The sequence below is a fragment of the Styela clava genome, chromosome 5 (genome assembly GCF_964204865.1).
Source record: "Styela clava chromosome 5, kaStyClav1.hap1.2, whole genome shotgun sequence".
NCBI lineage: Eukaryota > Metazoa > Chordata > Ascidiacea > Stolidobranchia > Styelidae > Styela > Styela clava.
Window position 1 is genome coordinate 14379985 of NC_135254.1, and position 16965 is coordinate 14396949.

General features: G+C 35.4%; 3 protein-coding genes across 3 annotated transcripts; 1 reads left to right on the plus strand and 2 right to left on the minus strand.

Annotated features, from left to right (window-relative positions):
* Nucleotides 1-36: 36 nt before the first annotated feature.
* LOC120345046 (sorting nexin-12-like) lies at nt 37-3192 on the minus strand. The gene has a single exon (XM_039414422.2). The coding sequence runs from the start codon at nt 3071-3073 to the stop codon at nt 2576-2578; it is 498 nt and encodes a 165-aa protein (XP_039270356.1). The 5' UTR covers nt 3074-3192; the 3' UTR covers nt 37-2575.
* Nucleotides 3193-4613: 1421 nt separating this feature from the next.
* Nucleotides 4614-11617, plus strand: LOC120344686 (sperm flagellar protein 2-like). The gene is made up of 2 exons (XM_039413987.2): nt 4614-9788; nt 10334-11617. The coding sequence occupies exons 1-2, from the start codon at nt 4666-4668 to the stop codon at nt 10599-10601; spliced, it is 5391 nt and encodes a 1796-aa protein (XP_039269921.2). The 5' UTR covers nt 4614-4665; the 3' UTR covers nt 10602-11617.
* A 292-nt stretch (nt 11618-11909) lies between these two features.
* LOC120344690 (protein SET-like) lies at nt 11910-16898 on the minus strand. Its single transcript, XM_039413992.2, has 8 exons — nt 16608-16898; nt 15202-15322; nt 14655-14841; nt 14103-14216; nt 13717-13790; nt 13536-13636; nt 12872-12993; nt 11910-12233 (listed from the first exon to the last, which is right to left on the minus strand). The coding sequence occupies exons 1-8, from the start codon at nt 16675-16677 to the stop codon at nt 12222-12224; spliced, it is 801 nt and encodes a 266-aa protein (XP_039269926.1). The 5' UTR covers nt 16678-16898; the 3' UTR covers nt 11910-12221.
* Nucleotides 16899-16965: the final 67 nt, after the last annotated feature.

Genomic DNA, 16965 nt, shown 5'->3' on the forward strand with positions numbered 1-16965 from the left:
TATCAACGCCTTATATAAAAGTATCATAGATAATAATCTTAATAATAACAATTTAATCAGTCATTAGTTAACGGCATGAAATAGAATTACAAAGATATATATATATATTATATATAATAATACACTATAGATTTGTTAAATGACTGGTGAGAGAAGCCGGGATACCAAATTGCAACATCAATACAAAGGATGCTGATCATAAAAATGGGAATCCAGAGATATCTTGAGTCAATATGGGTATAACCAAATGATAAATGAAATATTTTATTTTAATAGGAACAGTATGATGATATGAGAATAATGGGGCTATTTCAGACTTTCAAACTAAGTCAATTTTATGAATGGAATTTATATTATATCGTCTAGTGAAGCTGTCAAATTTATGTTTTATTAAGTAAATTTTGTTTCAGCGTAATATAGCACCACACTTGCATATGTACCTTAAAATAGGTTGGGATGATAACATGAACAAGATGCGTTTATTCTGTCCATTGAGAAAGCCTATTTGGTTAAGATGGGTCAATCTATCATGACAGAATTCTAATTTCATATGCAGCTGTGGGACTGTATTACACTAAGCTACAAAATTTGATGCAAATATTCTATTTTTCAAATTCTGAATACATTTAAAAAATTTGGAAAATATGAGTATAAAGAATTAAAAAAAAATTGTTATCAATGAAAAATTGGAGCCATTTTGGCAATTTAAAACATGGGTCATAACCATAAAGAAAAAAAATGCAATCAGGTAGGAATAGAGAAACCAAAAAATCACTATGATTAGCCTTCTAAGAAACATACGATACAAGCGAAGCGAAATTTGAACATATTCGGAGCATGCTTTTAGTCATTTAAATATTTACTGAGATTCAGGAAAACTACTTTGCTTATGTTGAAGTTTGGGAAAACGAGTAGAAGCATTTATTATTTGGAATAAAATTCTGCTCTTATTGCTCTGGAGGTCCTGAATGAAGCACATGAAAGCTCCTTTGTATGTCAAGTCAAAAATTAATCTGGGATTACTGAAATCTGTGGGTTCAAATATAAATAGTTTGGCATACGACAACTCAACACAAAATCTTGCTCGGTGAATTTCTTTTTTTAAATTCATGTGAAACGCAAAGTCAGTTTTGGCTCACTTGTTCAAAAGCTCGACACAATTGAAGTCCTAAAACACGGTGCATAAAATGCTCATTTCAAATTATGGTCCATTCAAGCCTCTTACGAAGAAACCGCATAAAATTGAAATATTATACAAATTATTATGTTTATCAAATGCAGACAAGACAAAATATATGACAATAATTGCAATTCTATGGACAGAACCCAAATCCCAAAATTCTGTGATGCCGTTTGAATAGATAACAGATATGTAATTTTTATAACAAATACTGAGTCCAAATAAATTGAGTCAATTTGTAAAACTAATTTCTCTGTTCAAAACTTGTATAATTTTTAACCATAGACCAAAACTTATTATCACAATTCTTTATCAAAATTTACCACATTTCAACATATCAATATTTAAATAATAACAATAAACAATAGCAGAAATTGAAAATGTAATAAGTTGAATGGAAGCACGAGTCTCCCTTTATGAAGTATTAGCACATATTAATATTTGAGAACACCAATGAATATGCATGTGTATGAACTATGAAAAAACAACTGGTATCTTGTTATCAGCTGGGGGAGAGTTTCTTTTTACATATTGAAACTTTTTCTATTTCAAAATGTGGTTAAATGAACTGAAAATATTCTTAGAACAGGGGCTATTAATATAGACATTTTTTTCGAATAATGAAATAGGACAGTGTCTAGGTCAACAATGGCCAAATCCTATATTTTACGCCAAACCAAATTCCAGACAAAACAAATCAGGAGATACATGGTAACAGCTGTTTGTTTTCAATCAAAAATCGAATACAGATTATTGACAACTCCTTTAAATACATTTACAACATTAAAGAATCATTTTAGTAATTTAAAATAAATCATCGGGACCAAAATCATTATACACTGTGTTATTTTATCTCATATTGCACATGAATGACATAATTACAATTTTTTCCATGTTGTGATTTTCTTCGTTAAACATAAAGCTAAAATACTCAATACCTTTGATTGATGAGCAGATTTATATTAAATACCGAAACCTGAAATTCTGTTATTTATTAATGATGAAAAACGATCATCACCGGTAATATATTCCATGTATCCGAATCTTTTAATATTGTTTGAAGGAGGCTTTTGAAGTTTTATACCAAATTGTTCTTAAATTTATTTTAGCTATGGTGAATTCACGAATATTCATGGAATATGAAGTATTTATAGAGATCCGGAATATCACTGCAGTAAAGTAATAGTATATTCAAACAGATAATTAATTGTTCGTTTAATCAGATTCAGAGATTATACACAAAAAATATCGAGATTTGACTATTTTCGCAATCACAGGGGCAATGGGAATCATACACACGATCACAAAGCAAGTTTGATGATAATCGACCTGCCAAGTAGGCTATGAAGTTTGCCTAATAAGATTGTCCGAATCACTGTACGAGTACATCTTCATTCAAGCATTTCGTACCTTCCCTGGCACATAATTTTTATCAATGGTTTCATTCTGTAGAAACATATGGAGGCAAATTTCATTTTGCGCCAAAGGATGTCCTGCTACTTTGTTAATGAATGATTCCAACTTCTTCCTTCGATCTTCAATAAAATCTTCTTCGAACAAACCTTCGTCGCTTCTAAATGGTAAAAGTCGTTTCAAGGCTTTTCCAGGAAGAGGTGGCACCACAATTTTGCTATCTCTTTCTAATTCTGAACGTAACCACTCAAAATCACTGTATCTTCGACGAACTGTCGAGTCTTTAACCTTGAAAACCGGTAAATTCGTCTTCATTTTTACTTCATAATCAGTGTATTGGCTCTTTGGCCAACCGCCACCTATATGTGTCTCCGGATTCAGCACTTCTATTTCAAGAAAATTAGCAGGTAGACTGTAAGCATCGCTAAGATCTTGACGCGGGGCATCCAACCTTTTCGTGTTTAAATCATCCGTGGCCATTCTATTGTTAGTCTAAATATTACACACGTGAAAACCCGCGAACTGGTCTTAAAATCCCTAGAAAAAAAGACAGTTTTAAGGATTGACCGTGCGATAGCAAGCAAATAAAAGTGAGAGCACCGTCTGTGGTGAGAAGTGAAGAGTTAACGCGACTCTCTATCGCCCTGCGGAAGACCATCGCTTGGATGATTCCTGTTACCATGGTGCTAGACGACAACTGAGATATTTTTTGACCAGGTAGAACCGATTTTTAGATATTTATCCATGTTTCTATTATATACCGGTATATCCTAATTTAATAACAGTTACATACGTAGAAGATCATTCATAAATAGGAGTTATTATCGTGTAATTGGAAAATAATGTCGCAGGGGGAGATTGAATTGCATTTAACGTTATGTCTGTACTACCGGTACAGGTATGTCTCGATTAAAGTTTGGGCAACTTTTCTGCCGGTGTCTTTTGAATACTTCATACCATCGAGGAGTTCAAAATTAATTATCCATCTTAACTGATAATGCGATATGTAATATGGTGTCCCGTTATATATGACCCCACACAAGTAACAGATGTCTCATCAATAATTTTTTAAATGGCTTTCATAAATTTACAGTTGAGTTTGATATTAATACTCTCCATGACTTCTAAATAACTTTACCTTGCTGTTATTATTGATCTATTTTTTTTCAAGTTGAACCATTACAAAACAGTTTACTGGTAATTATGAGACGTTGCTTTCCGACCAAATGTTAAATATTTGTCCACGTCCTCAATCAAAACTTACTTCTGAAAACTAAGGCAGCACTTATCCTCTCATTTTCAGTCAATCAATAACTTTAAACATGTTAGCCACCTTTGTACTAAACTGTCATCAGGCTCGGCGGTGTGGCACATCGTGCTAAGCGTTAGGAATACGCTCGCCACCGCATCTCTGGTTACTCTTTGTGGGTTCGAATCCCATGCGGGGATGATCATGTGCGAGAGGATTGCTGTCATGTCCGAAAGGATTGCTGGACTCCTCACGCCGTAGGGTGGTTCACGGTCACGCTGGTAGATTACGGCTTCCTTGACCATCAAGTCCATGCTTCCGAAAACAAATAACTGGCTAACTAATCCCATACCCGACCTGGACTGGTAACCGGATGAGGGGCCTTGGTTTGCCATATGATTAAGCTATCTTATGGGCTTACTTCTCCCCCAGGATAAAATGTAAATCCTATCCTATATTCATTGTAAATGTTTTTGTCCATGTTTAGCATTTTCTCTCTATTGCTTGCCTTATATATATTTCTGGAAAATTAAAATAATGTTTTTGCAATGTAGTGATGTCTTTAAGACCTCATTCATTATTTATTAGATTGCATCAAATTAAAGCTAATTTTTTTGTGCATTGTGTAATAAGTGCTTAAAAAAATAAAGTAATTTAAATGCTCATGATATGTATGCCAAAACTTATCTAACTTCCTGCTGTAAGATTTACAGTGTCTAACAATTTTACTACCGTAAAATTTATAAGTTATCTTTCTTTTATCTAATTCAGAAATCATTTAATAATTCGGTATGTGACAGCAAGCTTCAAAAACAAAATAACAATGACTGAAATATTATGCAACTGGTTGAATAATGATGTGAAACTTTCAAAAAAGATTGACAAAAGCAACATCGCTCGGGACTTCTCGACTGGGTATTTGTTTGGTGAAATCTTCAATCATTTTCTTCTTCAAGATGATTTTGGATCATTTTCTGCGGGGCAGTCATCGAACGCAAAGCTTAATAACTTCATACAGCTGGAACCAACGTTTAACTTGTTGGAAATCCCATTCGATGCCAATATTGCTTATGATGTTATGACACAAAAGTATGGGGTCGCTACAAGACTTCTTTATCAAATGTTTATTAGTTTGCAAAGAAAAGAGAAAAATAATCTAACTGGTGCTGCGATGCAAACAATGCGACCATCAGCTCCTGTTAAATTAGAAATGATTGAAAGTGGATTATATAAAGAACGACTCAAAACACTTATTCCGAGAGAAAGTGATTTGACTTTGCATCAAGTATCATCTAAATTCGAACGGAAAAGAAATGAAAATGAGAAGAGAGCAATTGCCCAAAAATATAAGCAACACATGGAGTATGAAGCTATTAAACAAGAGCAACGTAAAATGGCTTTGGAAAAATCACGACTATCTCGATTGCAACAAACTGAGCTGTTAGCAAAAATACAAGCAGCTACAGTTCATATTCCTAAGCCACCTCCTTCCAAAACACTACAAGCAATAAAACACCGACAAGAAGTAAGAAGAAAAAGAGAAGCTGAGTCAACACACTTTTCTATCAGAAGCTTTGAAGACAACCTAAAAAAGTTGGTTGCTCCTGCTGCAGCAGCGCAATCTGGTGATGCAATTGATGAAGAGATTGTAGGAGGATCTGGTGGATTCGAATATCTTGATAGAATCAAGACTCGGCTTTCTGAAGAACGTTCGGCAAGAGAAGAACGTGCAAAACGGCGACGAAAAGTTCTTGTGGATCAAATGAAAGCCCATCATGCACAAGAGGAAGCGCATAGGCAGGAGCAAATTGTTCAAAGGCTCATGCGCCAGTCACAAATGGAACGACGTGTTGCTGTGCAGTTAATGCAAGTACGTTCAGAGAAAGATAACATCAGGAAAAATCGTATTTTCCGAGAAAAGCAATATGAGGAAAGAAGATTAAAAGATTTTCAAGATGCTTTAGATTTGGAGGCAAAACTGGCCAAACTTGCTAGAGAGGAATATGAGGAAAATGCTGCACAAGAGAAAGAATTGCATAATAGAAACATGGCAAGGAAAAGACAAGAGCGTTATAAAAAACATTATGATGTCTGTAAGAACATTTTGTCTGGTATAATTGATTTTTCAAGTAAAATCATAGAGTATCGAGACCTAACAGAGAAGAAAGTCCCGGAAAAGTTGGTTAGAGAATGGAAAGAGCTTTTTCTTGAAGGACAACCAATATATGAAGAACAAGAAGATACTAGAGATGCTGAAGTTCAAGCCAGGAGAGAGGAAATTCTCAATGCACAAGATTTTGCTGAGTATAAAAACATGCTTGGAGAGTGGAAACCTGATGAGGCAGCAGATTTTCAAAATCCTCCAGCAAGTAAAATTCTTGGTCACATTCTACATCGAATGTTTAATATGGTCCATCCACCAGAGGCTCCTCCTCCAGCACCAAAGTTCCCTGACTTTCCCATTCAAGCTGCGATTGTGGGAAAAATGTTTGCTGGAAAATCAAGTATTTTGGAGCAACTTGAAAGAACTCATAACATTGCTCATCTCAGTGTTGACAAGCTGTTGTCTTCTGCAATTGAAGCTTTCCGAGCAAAAGAGCTTGAACCTGTTTCTTTGGATGCAGTGGAATCAGTACCAGCTACTGTTAATGTTGAACCACCAACCCCGCGTACTGGAGAAAATCGTGGAAGTCTTGAAGTGGATGAAAATTTGAAAGATTCAGGAGTGGAGAAAGAAAACAAAGAGAAAGGATTAAGTGAAAGGGCAAAGCTGGGTGAAAAAGCTTCAAAATATTTAGAAGTTGGAGAAGCAGTTCCAGATTCCGTATTAGTGGATGTAATAGCAAATGAAATTCATAATATTCCTGAAGGAAGAGGTTGGATCTTAGATGGTTTTCCAACCAATGTTCAGCAAGCTGTTCTTCTGGAAAAAGCCATTACTGGAAATGATGTTTCACCTGTAGCTGCCCCAATCAAAAAGAAGTTGTCAAAAACATCCAGTTTAGTATCAGACCCAAAACCTACACCACAGGCCATTATCGGCACAACTGCTTTAGATGTTGTCCTGATATTAGATGTAAGTGATGAAATGGTACTGAAAAGAGCACTTGGTCGCACTTATGAAAGAAAGGAAGATCAAATGTTCCATGAAGAATTTTCTCCTGCACCTTTAGGTTCCAGAACTGGAATAGGAAATGCCGAAAAAGTTGTTTCGGTGGAAGATAAAGCATTTGACAAAGATCAAGTTCAACATCGGATAATGACATTCCATGATAACTGGAAAAAATTAGAAGGATTTTATTCAAAGTTATCGATGATACAACATGTTGATGGAGAACAAGCCAAAACATTGACATATGAAGATGCAGAAAAGGCTCTGTTTCAGACCCTAGAAAAAGTAAAAAATAAGGGTAAAGAAGAACCTCCTATTGAAAAAGACGAAATAGAAGAAGAGCCAAAAGAGGAACCTACTCCAAAAGCAGAACCACCTGAAGGTTCTCGGGCTTCATCTCCAACAAGTAAAACATCAAAAGCACCTAGTCCATCTGGATCAAGAAAAGGTAAATCTCCAAAAGAGAGAGGTAAAAGTGCAGAGAAAGGTGGCAAGTCAAGAAGTAGATCGGGATCTCGTAAAGGATCTGCTAAGAGCAAGAAGTCAAGATCTAGAACACCAACTCCTACTCCTCAGCCTGAAGAGGTGCAAGGACCACCACCACCAAAACCAGGAGAACCAGACTGGATTTATGTGGACGAGCTTTTACCAATGGAATGTGCACGGATCGCAGTACCTATGTGGGATAATACCGAGTCGACTTTCAAAAATACATGCATGCATATTTTCCATCAGATTAGAGTTGAAAGAGAAGGTATTATTCGTTATATATATCAGTCAAGAAGTGATTTCAGACAGCATTTACGCCGTCCTGATCCGAAGCAGGCATTTGTAGATGCATGGCAAAAAGACTTCAACGAGATCCCTGATGATATTCGTGAAGACGAAGAGACAAAGGCAGAAATGCATCAACGACTTTATGATTTACGTGAGAGACTCTGGGATATCTGTGACACCAAAAAGGAGGAAGCAGAGGCTGAAAGAGCAGAATTAATGAGGGATGGGTGGTTGGAAGATCATTTGGGTCTCCTTATCAACCAATACTTATCTTTGATGCAAACTGAAATTGATCGCTTCCAGTCCACAAATAGATTGTTGAAAGATTATTACACAGGAATGCAGAAAAAAATCCCCAATGAAGATGCAACAAGTGATGTAAGACTTCCATTAGTAGAACTTGATGTAGACGAGCCTGTAAACCCAACACCTAGCAATGAGACAATGGGAAGTGATGGACAACCTCCACAAGAATCTCATTCAGAGACTAAAAAGAATAAGAAAGGGAAAGAAGAAGAAGCTGAAGCAGTAAGTGGTGAAGGCCACATAAAGATACCACTGATTCAAAGAGGTGCAACTTTTAGTCTTCAGGCGGATGAAGGAGGCAAAGGAAAGAAAGGAAAAGGCCCAGATCCTGGAACCGATACTCAATTGGGAGAAGGAGATTTAGAAGAAAAAACTATTGTAGATGGCTACAATGCTGCAGTTAACTACTTGGCGAATCTGGTTCAAGCTGATATTGCGGCAAAAGAAGCCGAAATAGAAGAAGAGCGCAGACTCAAAGAAGAGGAAGAGAAGGCAAAAATGGCTCAAAATGCTCCTGCTGACAAAAAAGGTGGTGGCAAGAAAAAAAGTGCAAAGGGCAAGAAGGGGGCTAAAAGCAAATCACCTACTCCAACACCGCCTACACCTGTCAATGAAATGAGTGAAGAAGACAAAAGGAAACTAGAGATTGCTTCTAATATGAGAGAAGAATATATTGCGTCCTTGAAAGAAGAAGAAAATAGGATTAAATGTAATTTGATGTTGATCAGATACAGAGCTATTTTAACTCTTTCTGAACTCAAGGAAGCAATGTCAACTTCTTATGCTGAAATGTTGGAATGGCTTGGTGCTAGATATCTCGCGGAAATGAAATCTATAGAGCAGCTTACAGATGCCGGACAGCATGCAATTGAAGGTGGAATCAAGCTGAAATATCAAGTCTGTCTCAACCAGGATGAATTTGTCATTAATTTGGAATTGAGGGTTGCCAGAACACCAAGTCCACCTCCTGTTCCCGCACCTATTGAGATACCAATGCCAGAGACATTTACAGTTGTACAATTAACTCATTTGTTGCATCAATTCCGCAAGGTATCTCCTACTGGCACTATTGCCAACAAATCTTTCACTGAATTGTTATCAGATTCTGCACTTTTAACATATGGATTGGATGCGCTCCCAGAGTCTTGGCTCACTGTTACGTATACTCAACTGGTAGAATTGTGTAATTTAATTTCACCAGAGTGCGAGTATGTAGATTGGAGGAAATTTTTACTTATTGTGTCAAAACCCTGGACTGTACCAACCATTGAAAACCTATTATCAGCTCAATCTGCATTTCAGAGTGTTGATGTAGCAGAAAATGGCTGGATAACAGAGGATCAATACACGCAAGTAAAAACATGGTTGTGCGACGCTTTTCAAGATGAGGAAGCAAATGAGATGACCTATCCTAGAATGAAAAACCTTCATCAGTTTTTCTTTCTCATGTTCGCAGATTGGGAGCAAAGTCCTCCACGACTTGACTATGTGAACATGTTGATGTACTTTGCAATGGATCTTGATGCTGTACAAGGATATATGCGTGCGCTTAGCGTTGCATCGAATCAACTCTTCCCTAAAGTGTATAAGACGGTGAATCCACCATCTGCTTCATCGAAAACTGCAGAAACAGAAGACGGCGTTTCTGAAAATCTTCCTGTGAGCAACATCTGTGTCACAGCAGAAGCAGTTCCAAAGCCGCTTATTTCCGTTCAAGCATGGTGGCTAGTGATGCATCACGGATCTTCCAGGTAGGGATATCCATATGAAAATTGGGACCTCCCGAAGTGTCCGCACCAAGATGGCGCACAACCTGAACTCAGATCGTGTACCAGGTTAGGGTTCAGCGACATCTTGGTGCGCATACTTCAGGAGTACTGAAAATTGTTTGATTAAATACCATATTTTGCAGAAAATTTTAATATGTGCCAAATTTTTAGTTTGTAATTCTGAAATATCTTACTATTCACTACGAAAATTGAAAAATTTGGACACAAAAAAAGTGATTTGATCATCTGAAGTCTCAAAAAAAGTCTTTTTTTTGTTTTTGTAAATGCTGCATATTCACCTCTTCCGCTCTGAACAACTCCATATACAAGCAGCCTCTGATATCTATTGATATTTAAGGAGCTGCTGTTTTGGAAAGACCAAAATCTTTCTGGTTCAGCTTGCCAAATTTATTACAACTTGAGCATGAGCATGGGATTTGAACCCAAAATGGGTAACAAACTTGTTTTTCATCAAATATCTCAATTCCATTTTTTTTAACATTATTTTTAAACATCCTTACTTCCAGGTTATCAGATTCTCATCGTTTTTCAATCACCGATGATCCGGATGATAAGTTTTCCTTGCAACGACTACAATCAGTATACACATCTCTTGATGCAGAGAATTTTGCTCCACAGACGCTCCAACTTCTTCTACAGCATCCTTTGATACAGGACGCTATCCTGTCAACAAATAGATACAGACTACCAGATATTAGCTCTATATTTGATAAAAGTTCGGTACAAATCGTTGATGGTGAAGATGCTCAATCTGTTCAAGCTAGTATTGGATAATTAACTGATTTTGTGTTCTATATTTTTTCAACATCAAGCTTTCTCGATCAACTAAATAAACAACAATGGGTGTATAATTAATGGTGTAAAAATCTGTGTGCATTTTCTTTGTAGTATTCATAAATTCCCATTACAATTAAATTTGTTATAAAGTCAGTTCACAATACATTTTAACCTGGTTTGTTTTTATCAGCATTCATTTCAGTTTTCTGACCTCATTTAATACACCTGTAGGGGCCAACAAACTATAGACGGTATCGATAAATTTCCTTTGCAATTCAAATTTTTTTGGACTTCATGAACACCCTACATATATCTTAATTAAAATATAACATATGATAACCCATGATTTTAAAATAATATTTGCTAAGTTTTTACATTTTAAAAACAACCCATGGCTTCTGTTCAAGTGTAAACGAGTTTGTTCCTCAGTTTTGTAAATATCCATTGTTTTTTAATGTTCTTTAAATTTAATATTAATTCTATGCTCGAGACTGTGATCCCGACTAGTTCACAACAGCAAAGTATTTAGGTGTTGTACAACTTCTCTTTGAGTTTTGGAAATCCGGATTTTTCCCGTTTGGCATACTGCCTGCCACCTAGAATCACATTAGGTGAGGGCATGAGCAATCGTCATTCAAACGTTTACATGCTAGCAACTGGGCTATCACAATTTTCATCATTGACGTAATGTCACAAGCATTAGTTTGAAATTCTCCATTGTACTCCCGATTATTCATTTCTCATGATGAATCTTAATCAGTATATTAGCCAGTTATAATGAGCAAACAAAATATCATCAAATAGGCACATTGTAATACAACTCTTCCTTCGTATTATTTTACCCACTACAGAGTACAAATATCAGGTTTAACCTCCTAGCAAAATTTGGTTGAGAAAATTTTTTGGTATTCAAATTTACTGCAATGTTTATTATGAAACTTTAGTGATGAGTTTTGCTGCAAAAACTTGGGTTTTTTTGCGAGATTTAAAAATATATATTTTTTGAAATTTCAGCATTTGCTCTTTTGTCTTGAGATATTGATAGCATATAACAGTGAATATCTATCACCCATTCTGAACATTACTTCCACAGTCCTCACATCACTGGATTACTTATGAATCAAAGACTTTATGTCAAAGTAACTACTGTAGGGAACACCAGTGCTGGCATTCAGGGGTTCACACAAACCTAATCTTGTTTTCAGAACTACAAGTGAATCACGGTTTTCTGAAATAAGGTAACTTGTTGATATCTCCCAACTGCATTCTGTCTGAACAACCCTTACAAAAAGCAGCACAGGTAGATACCATAAATGAGCCAACCGCACATTCGAATTGTATTGACATTGCTATCATTGGCTGAACAAAGTGAAAAAAATCGAAAACATTTTCGATTACAGCACATCGCTTATTACAAAGTGTTGAAACAGTTTTGAATACAGTAAACCAGGATTGAACACCATGGGCAATGAACGAGGCCGTTACAGACTAAATGGGCAGTAAAGAATATGACAAAAAAATTGGTAGTTGTAGTAGCAAAAGAGTTTGTTCCTCAACTGATTTCTTTCAGTCGTTCAGGTGATAAATGAAAAAAGACCATCAGGTTTGAGAATTCTTTCAGTCTTCCTCCTGTTAAAAATTGTAATCAATTGTAAATTAATTTGGCCTTTATAAATTTCTTCCAATAAATATAGAAAAAAATTAGTTGATCAGTAATGATGCATACTTCAGGTAACTGCAGTATATTATGTCCTGTTTCATTACTTTTAAAATAATTTTTGATGAGTGTCCAATTTTCAATATTATTAGAAATGAAAGTTCGGCTGTTTGGTCAACATTGGCCAATTCTCAAGAACCAGGGTTTTTCAAACTGGGCCCTTGTCCCCGTCAACATTGGCCAATTCTCAAGAACCATGGTTTTTTAAACTGGGCCCTTGTCCACACAAGAGGAACAGTTCTCAACTGATGGAAGCCTGTTCGAAGCCAAACTGTGTATTTGAAGAAGAGCATGCTATTGAATGTTGAGAGTCTCTGGAAGAGGGGGCAACGAATTATGATAGTTTGAGACCACTGAGCTAGTAAAAAAAAATTTTTTATCCAATAACTTGAAAATTAAAATAAAGGAACCTCTTTAATGGAAAAAACGTTTGTCGTTAAGATGATGAAGTTTACATGTTTATTTGAAGAAAACGATTACAAGTAGCAAAAATTTTGAATATGTACATTTGCAAGCGAAAGATAATAACTGATGTGAATTTCATACTCACTTCCTCATCACCTTCTCCCTCCTCTCCTTCCTCATCCTCCTCCTCGAATCCTTCCTCTTCTTCTTCCTCCTCCTCAATATCATCTAAACCATCATCGTCGTCGTCATCATCTTCATCAACACCTGGAAACAAGACGAGACGTTTTTACAATTTCACTCCAGACAAGGCCTGCTCAAGCTGACTATTCTTATTTAAATTCACACCCTAGAAGGTGGGCTAGAGATTGGAATTAGAGGTTTTCACTGAACTCACACCGGAAATCAAACCCACCCACAATTGAATGATATAAAAATAAACACAGTATTACAATAAGAAGGGACTACATTTAGGGTTGTAATAGCGACAAAAATACCAGCTGCAAGCCATTAATCTATTATATATATATATATATAATAAATATGACTATAATGAAGAATCTATAACATATTAGGAATTGTTGTCAAGATCCAGGATTGCGATGGCAAATAGGACCACAAATTTTACTTGTATTTCATTTTTTTAATGTATACAAAAGTTTTAATAATAAATTCAAATAATATAGGCAGAAAGTCAATAAGTTGAGATTCCCTAAATAATATCATTGTAGCGCCTAATACAAATAAGTGCGCAATAATTGATCAACATGTTAGGACTAAAGAGAAAATCGGACTGAAATTTTTCATACCTTCTGGCGCAAGATAATAATGAAGTGGATTCGGCCAAATATCATCTTTTATGACTTCACCCAACTCATCAGCACCGCAGTCTCCAGAATCACTGAACCAACTAGAAAAAAATAATTACAATGAAGTTATTTAACGAGTTGAATCAATGCAAAAAAAATAAGAGAAGATATCTTAACTCACCTAAAAAAACTTTCTAATTCTTCGTGTTTCCTCTTTCCTTTAGCTGAGTTTTCACCAATTTTTTCTGTTAAATTCTAAAAATGAGCAGACCAGAATTAGAAGACGATGCAAACAATTTGTCCCAGATTGTTTAAGTCCTATGACAACGCATATCCTATTTTAAGAACAGCAGCCGCATAACCAACACTCTCCACTTTTAGTTAAAGGCTCAGAGATTAATTTCACTCATTTCACACTAATCAAGGCCATATAAAATGAGTCACTTCTATGTGAGCAGCTACTTTTTTTGAAAGGATATGGTAGTTACAGTCAAACATATAAATCATGCCTTGGTTAGCATATTATAATATTTCAGGATTTGTGGCCAAAATCTGTAAAATTCATACTTTTCCTTCTTTCCAATTAATTGTTGTTGAACTTGACGATGGTTCACCTGATTCACTGAGTCTGAATTCTTTTGTTATGACATCATTATCAAAATATGGATTATCAGAAAAATGCTGAAAAATACATTCATATATCTTAGAGGAGTGTTAATGATTACCACTAGAAGCATACTTCTTACATATCGATGAATATTGCCCATCCGACTAAATCAGACTTCTTTTTTTCATGAAGCGTGTTTCCATGACAAGAGATACTTTGTCAGACCAGAACAGCAAACTTGTTTCCCTATAGTCATTATTTCAACAAAAAGACGAAATGCAATGACGCATGATAACCTTGGATACTAATATTATGAAGACACGACAGAGGACTAGGATTTGCTGGGACTGACCATATAAGGAATGCGGGTATAAGGTCCATAAAAGGAATGCGGGTGCATCCTAGTTCGCCAGAGTGAATACGAAACAGATCAATCAATTTTATCAAAATATTATTCAGCCATTCTCCACTGTTATCAGTTAAAAAATAGGCATACTGAATCATAAGCTCACAAAACTGATTGTGTATCCGGTCTTGATTTCGTTGCACTCTTGAACTTCGACCTTTGTCAGATAATGAAGAGCATCTTCATCTTCTTCATTCAGCAGTGCTGATATTTGTGGATGGTTGACAAATGTTGTGACCCAGAAGTTGGGGATGGAAGTAATAAGTTCTGACCTCTTCAAATAATGTGGCCACCTAATTATAATTGAAAAGAAACGAAAGATTGAGTCATTTTGATGACCCATTTTCAAAAGTCTACAAGGGAAAATATAAAAAGTATTTTCTTTAGTGCCAAGTCAAATACAGATAGTGTTTATAAACAAATAGATAGGTAGAATTGGATTAACATTTAACTAACATACACTCCTGCCTGCACAATTTAATGTGTATAAAAAATCTGAAAAATTCTTCGTACTTAATAATTGAAAATGAGAAGTAAATATCATACCAATTTTCAGAAACATAAAAGCTTCTTGCATATCAGCGGTAAATTGGGAGTTCAGTTATGTATTCGTTTACAAAGCAACAAATATGAATAATTACAAATCTCATTACTTTAGTTTGTTGTATTTTTTTTCAACTTGTAAAATTTCCTCGCTTGATTGTTCATTTAATCGGTCTACTTCATTTTGCACTTCATCTATTTTTTCTATAGCATCTTGTATTTTCTTGTCTTCTGAAAATAGCAATGAAAAACAATTTGAAAAACTTCAAATAAGGAAGGTCTAAATATAATTAATATAGCATAATGGCAGAAGAGGGCAGCAAAACTTCAAAGATGTAACAGAACTTTAATCAAAAAAAAAGACATGGTTACAGAGTCTGAAAAAATTTACAACAGACCCCAACTCAAAATAATTTTTAAAAAATTTTTCAACTCAAAAGCAGACTTTAGATAAATTTTGACTCCCGACTCTCGGAAGGAAAAAATTCTAACTTAGATTCTCAGAGTGAAGAAATTTTGACTCAAACTCTCGGAAGCAGAAAATTTAAACTTAGATTCTCAGAGTGAAGAAATTTTGACTCAGACTCTCGGAAGACAAAAATTTAAACTTAGATTCTCAGAGTGAAGAAATTTCAGACTCTCGGAAGCAGAAAATTTAAATTTAGATTCTCATAGTGGAGAAATTTTGACTCAGACTCTCGGAAGCAGAAAATTTAAACTTAGATTCTCAGAGTGAAGAAAGTTTGACTCAGACTCTCGGAAGCAGAAAATGTAAACTTAGAATATCAGAGTGAGGAAATTTGGCTCAGATTCTAGGAAGCAGGAAATTTAAACCTAGATTCGCAGAGAGAAAAAATTTTGACTCCAACCTTCGGGAGGAAAAAAATTTCAACTCTTGACTTCCAGATGGAAAAATTTTTGACTAATCCAAGGATTGAAAAATTTTTGACTCGTTAATTTAAACTCAAACTAATTAATTTGAAAAGTTTTGACTCCAATCAGAGTTTAAAATTTTTTTGGTTTGATACGGAGTTTAAAATTTAAGACTGGATTCAGAATTAAAATTTTTTTGACTTGATTCAATGTTAAAAAATATGTGATAAAACTGACAAATACAATATGGATATATATATATACACGGATACAAGTTTTAGCTACACAAATGTTTTTCAGTAATTTAAATCTGGCGGGATTTAAAAAAATTACTACATTTAAAATCTACTGCCGCGAGATGTCGCACTCCCCTTTTGGATTTTACACACACACACAAATGCGCGCACGTGAACGCTTCCAAAAGCGGCCGATTGAATATATCATCAATTACTACAACCGTATTATAACTAGCGATATGTGTATTAAGTTTTGGAATGTACACTGTAACAAACATCAAGAATAGCTATTAATTTACTTTGGAATTTGTATCCATAAATCAACTTCTTGTCGCCACAAAAAAGTCTACTAAAATAAACGGGATCGGCGATACTATTTATCAAATCAACTTTTAAAAGTAAAATACCTGGTTCAAGGTCGCCTTTTCCGTTCTCGCCTTCAATTTTGGCTTTCTTCGCTTGAGTTTTTGCAGACATGATTGAAATATAATATACAAAAATTACACCTACTAAAACGTAAATCACTTTACTAAAGCACAAAGCCGGCCCCGCGTCAACCCGTGCTCTTCGATCGAGACTAGTAAAACACACGCCGTCTAAGAACTCGCTATACACTTGTCGCTTCTCTTAGATATTTATCCCCAATAAAACGAACGGTACATCGCGTTTTACGCACAGTCTGTTCCTCGTGGCTTTATTTATTGCGCGTTGTTCGACTAAACAACAATTTCACGAATATTTAGAATATGAATCGCTCTCGTCTGC

Coding starts and splice junctions, on each gene's coding strand:
- LOC120344690 (XM_039413992.2), bottom strand. CDS start 16,677: ATGTCTGCAAAAACTCAAGCGAAGAAAGCCAAAATTGAAGGCGAGAAC. Junction 13,791..14,102: donor TTAATTGGAAAGAAGGAAAA/GTATGAATTTTA, acceptor GCTCATTTTTAG/AATTTAACAGAAAAAATTGG. Junction 12,994..13,535: donor TTATTATCTTGCGCCAGAAG/GTATGAAAAATT, acceptor TCTTGTTTCCAG/GTGTTGATGAAGATGATGAC.
- LOC120344686 (XM_039413987.2), top strand. CDS start 4,666: ATGACTGAAATATTATGCAACTGGTTGAATAATGATGTGAAACTTTCA. Junction 9,789..10,333: donor ATGCATCACGGATCTTCCAG/GTAGGGATATCC, acceptor CCTTACTTCCAG/GTTATCAGATTCTCATCGTT.
- LOC120345046 (XM_039414422.2), bottom strand. CDS start 3,073: ATGGCCACGGATGATTTAAACACGAAAAGGTTGGATGCCCCGCGTCAA.